This window comes from Hemibagrus wyckioides, linkage group LG19, assembly GCF_019097595.1.
Source record: "Hemibagrus wyckioides isolate EC202008001 linkage group LG19, SWU_Hwy_1.0, whole genome shotgun sequence".
Lineage (NCBI taxonomy): Eukaryota > Metazoa > Chordata > Actinopteri > Siluriformes > Bagridae > Hemibagrus > Hemibagrus wyckioides.
The window spans coordinates 3,037,442-3,048,180 of NC_080728.1; the positions used below are offsets into that span (position 1 = coordinate 3,037,442).

Sequence of the window (10,739 nt, forward strand, 5' to 3'; positions counted from 1 at the left end):
GTGAAATCTGAAAGGCAAGCAGACTGCATTTGCATTTTAATTTTGGCATCCATTGTATGTCTATGAAAATACAAGTGTAAATATATGTTCTGCTTATGAATTCATGTCTTAAATTATAGACACATACAAGAAAATAAACTATCAATCCCTATCCATCATGAAATTGATGGAAACCCATTTTTTTCTGAATTTATTCCAGTTTATTGCCTTGATTATATATATATATATTTTCTATCTTCGTTTGTATTTTAGCAGTCAATCAAAACTTTGAATTTCATCTTTTAGAGTAGTGGACTATCTACCCAAGTGTAGGTGTGTATTTTGACATTTCATTTGTTTTGATGTGCAAAAAAGTTGAAAACAATCTCACAGAAATTGCAGGACCCAGTTCAATTAATTAGGGTGTTAGGGAGTTGAGAAACTTAGGCTACATTAAATACAGTGATATTGTGGGCTCAACAACTCATTTATCAGCCTGGATCCAATGCCTATCCTTGGAACACTGCTCACAATTCAGGTATATACCTTGCATGACAATCAATAAATAATGTTAATTACTTATTTCTTATAAGTAAGTAATTTCACTGACTAAGACTGTGTAAACTCTAAAACTAAAGTAAACTGCAGCCTTCTGCATCCAACGGCCACTGCCAACAGTTACACGAAATAATTTGTTTGTTTGAGTGGAAATATAAATAAATACAAACCAATTTATCAACTTTTGCAAATTTAATCAAATTAAAACAAAGTGATTGGTTGAAAATGAGGATTAATGGTTGAAAAGCAGTTGATTTTGTTCCCCTTGAAATGAAAATGGATTGCTGGCAAAGCTTTAAAGCAGAGCAGTTGTATCCTCAAAAGGCCTGGTGTGCCGTTTTACCCCATCAGCCCTTCACCTGACTAGCGCTGGCACTGTGTGGATGGAATCTGTGTACTTTGTTAAATAACATGTCAGATAGTATTAGTATTGTAGCTAAAGCACTGAACAATACATCTGCACAGCAAGACAAGCACATATCCCTGACGCTTGACATAAAAGAAACACAAAACAACCTCGCAGTAGTCACTTACGAGCTACTCAACTTCACAACTTTATAATGAAATAAACTGTGACAGTAAACTACATTACAAAATAATACATTGTAATTGCATTTTTGTGCCAGAAAAGGGGTGTATTATCTGCTTATACATCAGCCTTCATCACATATCAGCTGTTCAGTCCAGAGGTTTTTTAATTAAAAATTTTACTAGTGTAAAGCTTATTTTACCCCAAACCCAGCAACATGCATAAGGAAATAAACCTCATTTTACCCCCACTGGGGCAATTTAATCCAATGCTTTTATTTTAGTTGCTTTGATCATGGTCTCCATATATTTTCATGGTATTTGTAAAAGCAGGCCAATAAAATGATGTTCTGACACCTTTTAGAGCAATAAAAATAATAATTTTAAAAATTAAATGGATGGAGAGGGAAACAACCTTCCCTTTAATTAAGTTAAGTTTTTCATTAACTGTTTAGAGAAATAGACTTGAATAAGATTTGATATGCTGTTTAAAGATAATTTTCATAAAATTCCTTTCTCTTTTTTCACTGCTGTCCCTCTCAGATGTACATCCAGACCACCACCCTCACCATCTCTCTGAGTCTAAGCGCCTCTGTATCACTGGGGATGCTTTACATGCCGAAGGTCTACATCATCATCTTCCACCCAGAGCAGAATGTGCCAAAGCGCAAGCGCAGCTTCAAGGCCATTGTCACTGCAGCCACCATGTCGGGTAAGCTGACGCAGAAAGGAGGTGATCGCCCCAACGGAGAGGTCAAGACAGAGCTCTGCGAAAGCATGGAGACCAACAGTGAGTGTTCCTGTTAGATATACTGGGTAACAGCAGCTGCTATAAAGTATTAATGCAACACTGATAATAAAAAAAAAAATAAAGCTTGAATTTAATTACTACAGCTCATTAAAGGTCTGTAATGAGCTGGTATACCTTCACCTGCTTGTCAGTTTTATAACTGAAATTTTTAAAGGTCTTTGTTGAAGCTGTCTATAATTCATCCATGAGAGCAAAGACGAACATAGTGATGCAAATGAGACTGAAAATGCATTTGTTCAAATGTTTCTCCACTGTTCAGCAGCACCCTCCACCAAGACGACATATGTCAGCTATACCAATCACGCCATCTGAGATGGGACTGCCTCCATGGAGGGGTGAAGCCTCTCCAAATCAAGACATGTCATGTGATCCTGACAGGCAACTGAGCATGAGACTTCCTGTCATTCTGCATTAAACTTAAACCTGTGAGAGAAAGGGACCACTGTATCACACCAGTGCAATCCAGAGTTACCACCACTGTCACACACACACACACACACACACTAAAGCACAATCACAATCATAGAAAAAGGTGCAAACAGAGATGCAGTTCTGCAGCTGTGGCAAATAAAAAATAAAGGAAAAAAAAATGAAACATAAAAAGCATCCCAATGAAAACAGTGCAAAAAGAAATGTGAAACTGGTATTTCCATTGAACCTTTTGAAATGTGAACATAAAAAAGATGAGACATATGAAATCTACCAGAGTTGACCATGTTTGCTGTAATTCCTATTGTATGTATTTTTGTGGATGTGCTATTTTATTTTATTTTTAATCTTGTTCTACGTTGTCCGAAACCTGCATAACAAGATGAGCTGTGTCTTGTATTGGCTAAATGGACTATAGCTGACACTGTAAGTGCCATGAATGACGCATGCCATTTTTTTTTATACAAAAATGATTTATTTATAATAAAGGAATGTTTTGCAAATGTGTAGCGTTGTTAGATGTACATTTAAAAGCCTGAGGATGTGTCACTCACATATAGGCAGTGGAATTAAATTCTTAATAATTTATAGCAGAAATCTCAATCCAGTAGCCCTATGTTACTTCAACATGTGACCTAATTATCCAGTTAAAAATACAGTGTCATTCAGTGAGCTACAGCTTCTTATACATGGGTTCAGAACGATAGAAGCTGAGGAGGAGAAAATCTCTTGCATCTCTGTGCAATCTCTTTGATTTTCTTTGCATTTGAATCAACTGATAGAAATTGAATAGTTCTTGTTCACACTTCGAATCTTCACATGGCTTTGATTACTTATTTATATTCATCAAATATTTACAGTGCAATACCTTTACATTTTATATAATCAGATTAAACCAACTGACACTGTTTCCTACTACAGGAACTGAAGTGATGTTTAGATGTGGGGAATCAGTTCAATTTAATTTGCTCAGTTCAGCTTAGTTGATTGATTTAGTAAACTGATTAAATGTCACTTGTTTATGGATATACTTCAGCGCTTAGTTAACAATTTGGCTCTCACAGTGAATGTTAGATTTACCAAAATGCTATGATCTGTAGTCTTCAGTATGATCTTTAGTATTTGACCACGTCAACTTTGTACCGTTTAAGAGAAAATATTCATAAAGGCATGTACAAGTTAAACAAAAAGTCAGGAACCACTGAGAGTAAAACTATATACACTTAAATTTGCATTCATTATTTACAACTCATCATGTTCCCCCTTCCACGCTATACATTTGCTCGGCCTCTGTATCATGTCTTTGCAAATTTTGCTCAGCGTATTCCCACTGGTTCTTGACTTTTCTGACACGGTGTAGTGTGATAATTCGACCGTACATGCATTTACCACACTTACATGCCTTTCAAGTTTACATTCACGTTTGCTAGCTTTCCCTACAAAACTGTGGTATAGCAGAAGTGCACAATGTGGAAAATAATTAGTTCCAGAATTACATGCTACTTTGTTGTTTATGGACCTGATCCCCAAAGGAAGAGGTGAAAGAAAACAACTTTAATCTCCAGACCGCCATCTGGCAAATGGATATTCAGTTATTCAAGCACTGTCTGGTATGTTTGCCTGTTGAATTTTATTGAACATGATTCCCAAAGGAAATGTTTTAAAACAAATTCATATCTACAAGAGAACTTTAAAGCCTGTATCTATTAGTTTGTCTTAGAATAGTGACGATGATTTTCATGTTAAGACTGCATGAGGTTTTTTTCCTCAAAACATAGATGTCAGGGTGATCCAAAAAAAACCCCCACAGCTGGCAGTTAGCTGAGTTCCCAACAGACAGGCCCTGATGTTTAATCTGACTAAATATAACAAGGTTCCTGGAAATACAACACTTTTTGAACTATCAAATAGTACCTCGGGCAAGAAAGTCTTTTCCCTTCATAGCTGTCAGACTTTCTACCATGACTCATATGCACATCTTTACATTTTAATTACTGCATGTGCCTTGAGAATGTCTGGAGAAATATATATAAATATACAGCTCTGTAAAAAAAAATAAGAGACCACTGCCCAATCTCCAGATTTGAACCCTATTGAAAACCTCTGGAATGTCATGAAGAGGAAGATGGATGGTCACAAACCATTAAGTAAAGCTGAGATGTTTGCTTTTTTGCAAAAGGAGTGGTATAAAGTTCCCCAACAGCAACGTGAGAAACTGGTGGAGAGCACGGAGCCAAAACTCATGCAGATCGGGGTTATTCCTCCAAATACTGATTTCTTAATGTTATTGATCCAAAGCATTAACACAATCTGTTTACAAATGATTTGCATTTTGTTTTATTTGAGTTATTAAAGCTCTGCATGATCTTGGGTTATTTTGACGTGTTGTCATTTCCTTTAAATATACACTCTAAATAACAATAGTTATATATTGAATTTAGGAGAAATATTGTCAACAGTTCACAAAAAATGAAACAAAACTCTTCATCTCATCAATACGTGAACCTGGAGGAAAAAAAACATAAGAAACTCATTATTTTGCAGTGGGCTCTTATTTTTTTCCAGAGCTATATATATATATATATGTATATATATAAACCTTGCTGGAAAACCTGAAAGAAAAAGGATCAAGTGCATCCACAATATTAACCACTGAGAACTGAGGTGAATGACATGATAATCTTGTTATAGTGGTACCTGTAAATATATTAGGCAGCATGTAAATGCTTAGTTCTCAAAGTTGATGTGTTGGAAGCAGAAAAATGCACAAGTGTAAGCATCTGATAGACTTTGATAAGGGCCAAATTGTGTTGGCTAGATTAGAGTCAGAGTATATCCAAAACAGCAGGTCTTGTGGGGGTGTTCCTGGAATGTAGCTGTTAGTACTTTCCAAAAGTAATCCAAGGAAAGACTAAAAGTCTATGTGGTATTGGGTGTGCTCACTGGACAGTTTTAAGTTTTATGCTCAGAGCTCCAACATTGAAACTTGAAAGTGTCTGGTGTTCACATCACACCTACACAGTGATCTCACAGTGTAAACTACAACTTGAGTAACTTGCTACATGAATCAGTGGAAGATTCAGAGATAAAGACATAAAGCTTGACTGGCCATAACTTGACTTGGCAAATTCCTTGGATTATAATTCAGTGCGCATTGTATGGAAACAACAAACTTGTTTGCAAGTGAGAATGTGCCCAGTCCAGTGTCCACTGAGGGCTTTCAGGCCCCTTGTAGAAGAGTGGAATTGATCATCAGTTGTTCATGTGCTTTGGGGAACAACATTAAGAGGCATCCTCAATAAGAAGCTTTTAACACTGTAGGTGAATCTTAGTCTCAATATGGTATTTATGTTATTTATGGGGGCTGTGAAAATTTATTTGCTCTTTCCTGGATTTAAAACTGCAGCTTGTTCTCTCATCATCCGAATGGTAGTTAAGACATCATAGAGCTGCATGGAGAATTTATATCCCTGAAGTGGCCCATAGGCTATCCAGTGTGAATTTCCATCCCTCTAAATGTCACAGCAGACAGAGTTCTTTAAAAATTGAATAAGCCCATTACCAGTGACATTTTCTAATATGTGTGCAATGCATTTTGAGCAGAGAATGTCCATTTGCACATACTGACACTGAGTTAGGCTATTGTGTTCACATATCAAATAAATCATGTCTATTATTCCTAGCTGGTGAGTGGTGTGGGAGTCTGAATTTTAAAGGTTATCCAGAATAAAGAGGAATTAATTATGGTATGTGGGAGGGCCCCTACACCCCAACACTTGAAAACTGATATTTTGTCCATCAAATTTTTCTTTCATTGGTGGTATTGTGTAAGTTATTTTTCCAAAATTCTTATTCCAAATTAAATAAGTTGCAGTCTCATTTGCAGATGTGGGTAAGACTCCGAGAAGAATAAACCCACATGAAAACAGCTTAGCTTCCTACCCATCTTCTCCAAGACAAGCAGCAAAGTGCACTTCCCAGAGTTTAGTGACCTGTCTTAATGACTATCAACTGTCCAAAAAAGTTTTGAAAACCTAGTCATTGTCCATATTCAGAAGGACACTGGATGCTCAAGACCATTTCCTGTTTGCTTGATATCAAAACAGGTCCACAGATGATGTAATCAGCACTGCCATTCACACAACCCTCTCACATTGACAGAACAAGGACAGCTATGTGAGAATGCTATTTACTGACTACAGCTCAGCATTCAATACACTCAATCCATCGTAACTGAATAAAAACTCTCAGCCTGACCCCCACTGTCTACAAATATGTCCTTGACAGACAGGCAGACCTTATTCGATTGGAATCAGCAACTGCATACCCAGCATATGGACTATAAGAATTAGGAACCTCCCAGGGCTGTGTGTTATGCCCTATGTGCTACACTCACTTTACATAAAACTGTGGTGCCTTAGAGGCATTATTAAATTTGCAGATAATGGCTGATCTGGTGGCATGGTGTCAATACAAAAATCTCTCCCTAAACGCCACCAATACCAAGGAGTTGACTGCCAACCCACAGAAGAGAAGAGATTAGCACACATTAGTGCATCTATGTGAGAGGGTGGAGAGGATGAACATCTTCAAATTTCTCTGACGTTCCTCTGGTCACATCACTGTAGGTATCATCTTGTATCTCAATAACACAGCCAAACCTCTTAGCAATTTATACACAGATCTGACTATAAAAATTCTCACTAGTAGCATCACTGGGTTGGTTCAGGGTTTTAGGGCATTCGACAGGAAAGCCATTTAGCAAACTAGACACAAATTGATTTATTCATAAATTGCACATATGAATATAAATCTTGATTTACTCATCAGAAGACTGACATCAAATCATATACATTGCAATGAGTAAACCCAGGCTGCAGCAAGTCAGATTTACATAACTAAGGTACTTTAATTGCAAACATATTTTTGATGAATATTTTGAAAAGGCATTAACTAAAGAAATATTGAATATAAAAAGAAAGCCAGTAAACATCTATAAATATTCAAGGTCTGAGACATGCTCCAGCAGCTGAGGCAGTAGGCTTCCACAGTCCCCCAAAAAAATAACAGAAGAGAGAAAAAAGATAACGCACTTGACCGTGTTGCAGGAAAGCAGATACATACTTAGGAGGGACTTGAACCAGTATCCATCACCATGAGGTATGCTGGTGCAGAGGTCTTTATCACTGGCTAATTGCTTTGTGCTTCATTTTATTAATATCCCCACAAGTATGCCAGGTGATATGTTGGTTGTGAAAGAGTATTAAAAGAATGGATTACTCCCAGATAGCTCAAGGAGGCAGATGGTGAATATCTCTGTTCCCCCATATGACTGAAGCCAAAGGGTATGTTACAGCAAGTTACACTGCTGTAAATGCCTTAATGCAATAAAGTGAATTAGATTCACATGTCCTTTCTATTAACATTTTTATAGTAGAATTCTTCAACAACATATTTACAAGATCATTTAATGATCCCTTCTCAAAGAAAGCATAAAAATCTCGTATAGTATATACAGCATATTGATCCTTTGAAATTACTTGCATGTTGTACAAAGAATATTACCACTGACTTAAATAAGAGCCTGAATTTTACTGCCGATTACAGTCTCAAGTATAACGCTTGCTTAATTGTGTGTAGATGCATGGTGCTATTCTGGGATTAATGAGTCATTTTTACTATCAATTAAACATTTTAGGACTGTGAAAGTGGCATATGTTTTCTTGTATATTGGCTGAAAAACAATCCTACTCAGGTGAATAATGGGATAACTCGCTCTGGATAAGGGTGTCTGTTAAATGCTGCAAATGTAAATGTAAAAGAAACACATCATCCAGGATTTGGTCCTGGACACACGTCAAGAAATCTTTGAGTACAGGCAACACCTTGATTATGACCCAGAAAAGTCATCCATTGTGCATGACATCTTTGCCAGATTTCTTGACACCAGAGGACTGGTAGGTATTTCTGACAAATAAAAAAAATACTTCAGTGTATAGTATTTGCATCAAATGATTAAAAATGACACCTGTATGTCTTGGTGCTGTTTTGTCCCTGTTTAGATACTGCAAGACCTTTCCATTTTGTTTGGTGCTGACACAGCTGCAATACTCCTGGAGACTCCATGTATTAAAGGGCAAATCACCAAGGAAGTGAAGATTCTACAAAAGAAGCTGCTTAGGTCTGCTGAATCTACTCTTTTACCTGATGATGGTGCAGTTAATGAATTTGGCATTTCAGGTTGAATAGATTTCTTGATAAACAGAGTAGCAGAGTGGTTAGCAATCCTTAGTCCTTTTGTTGAATACTGTCACAGGAAAAGTTATCATTATTGCTAGAGACTGAATTGCCTTTTGTGTCAGATGAGCAAGCAGAAGAGATGTGTGTGTGTCTGCTTTGCTAAATTAGATGGAAGTGTTGTAGCAACAAAACACAAATGAAATGCATTCAGCTTAATGCTTCATCTAACTAACTAAACCTCTTTGGAGCAATTTTCTTAGACATTGTCTAATCTGTTGAGGTAAAATGTGGTACTCAGAAACACAAGGCATCTAGAACATATCAACAAGTGCCTGTGAATGATGAATGTCTCTTTGCTAGAAACCTCTGCACTTCATGATTAATAAAGTAAGATATTTGTCGGTATGTGCTGTCTTGCAACCGGGGTGATGTTTCTAAAGATGTTTGGGATGGAGGGAGCTTTAAAGAACATTATTTGTTTTGAAAGAAAAGAGGTGCTTGGCAAGTGCAAGTCTACTATGATGAATTGGAAGCCAGCAACCCTTTGGGCTCAAAGCAAGAGATTCCTAAGCTTGGTTGCCTTTATCTTTATCTTTCCCGCAAACTGTAAATCTATAAAAGAATATTAAATTGTTTTATTGTTTCATTCTCAGGATTGAAAATGATATGTCACCGACACTGTGTTAGAATTATTCATCACAAATGTCAAAATATTAGAAACCCAAGGGGCCTGAAGTGCCTTTTTTAATATGATTATTTATGTGACAGGTGTGCAGGTTTGTGGTGATTATTTAGGGTTGCATAAGATTTTTACATGCATAAAATTCTATCCTGGATAATACAAGGAAGAATTTTGTATTCGACTATGGTTTATTTAGATAGGAAGGAAGGAAAAGGAAATCATAAATACCGGGCTTACTATAGTTCAGACTCAGTTTCAGACACATTTTAATTTCAAATATTTTTCTTCTACTTAGTGAGGGAGACAGACATCGGCATTGTTTTTGAATATCATCATGGTGTTTTCACCTAATATCACTGAGGGAATGATTGCTTTCTTCAAGCATCTCGTTCGTCACAGACATCACAGACTGTTCAAAGGTTTGTATCCTCTCCATTAACCTGATTCCATTTCATGATGTATCACCCTCAACGTATCTGTAATCCATTTCTGGTCCATTACATTTAAAGCACAACCCAAACCTTTCAAAATGAACGTTAAGACTTTTCTCAAAATCCTTGGCCAAAAGCAGCAGATAGCAGTCACTTCCCATTGGAAATTCCCAAAGGAATTCAGAAGTCAGCGCACACTACTTAAAACAACACACTTGAATGAAATGCTCTGAAGTTATACCTGACGGCATCAAGATTGAGGTCTTCAGTAAGGTTTGCCTTGCGTCTTGGGGTTAATGCTGTGAGGTTGAATATTGTGTGGGTCTCACAGTTTGCACAGATTGTGTCCAGTAAATGTCCTGTAAAAATTATACACATCTTTCTCAGGTTCTGAGCATGAACCTTTCTTTGAAAAGCATGCATTTCAAGTGTTTCAGAACACAAGCAAACCATTAGGAAAATGTCCACTCTTTTATACTGTGCTGCTGTGTAATTACCGAGCAGTTTTCCCACTAATAACATTTGTAGTCACTGAAGAATTGTAAAGCATGTACTAGCATTTACTATAGCGGTGTCTTTTTTTTAATTTTATTTTTATTTGCTGCAACATTCTTTAATGAATGTTTGTGTTAATGTGATAAATGTTAGCAGTTTTTACTCTAACATACAATACAGCATTGAATGCTTTAAATACAGCAGTGTGCATTCATTCTGATCAAACGCCCAGGCGTTGCACATTTTCTGCTTTCCTACAGTCCCTTTTATTGTGTCAGGTACTCTGTGAGTGTTTAAGTGTGTTTTGAAGGATCATTTAATAATATAAAGCAAGCAACAATAAAGATTTTTTGCTTCTTCAAAATTCCTGTGTTTCATGTGATTTTATAGTTTACCTGATCAGCATTTTTGCTGTTCAACAGAGTCTGTTCATTAAACTCCCACTTAAGCAATCTGCAACTTGGGAATCCGCAAAAAGTTTCACCTTTAAAAAAAGTGATTAAAGGAATATATTCTGTTTCCATACTGTAGTGTTGGTAACACTGACTATGTAACTCCTAAATATATGCCGTATAAACAGGTAGGC

The 10,739-nt window shown here is 36.7% G+C and overlaps 1 protein-coding gene across 2 annotated transcripts in view; it reads left to right on the forward strand.

The window, feature by feature from the left end:
• The window catches only part of grm8a (glutamate receptor, metabotropic 8a), a 211,252-nt gene extending 207,990 nt beyond the window's left edge, over positions 1 to 3,262 (forward strand). Inside the window, exons 10-11 of one of the 2 annotated variants that reach the window (XM_058417469.1) lie at positions 1,609 to 1,855; positions 2,136 to 3,262. In XM_058417469.1, coding sequence (XP_058273452.1) covers positions 1,609 to 1,855; positions 2,136 to 2,188 — 300 coding nt within the window. In that variant the 3' untranslated portion in view covers positions 2,189 to 3,262. The remainder of the gene's footprint in view (positions 1 to 1,608; positions 1,856 to 2,135) is intronic. The other variant, XM_058417470.1, reaches the window with a different exon arrangement.
• The last annotated feature ends 7,477 nt before the right edge of the window (positions 3,263 to 10,739 follow it).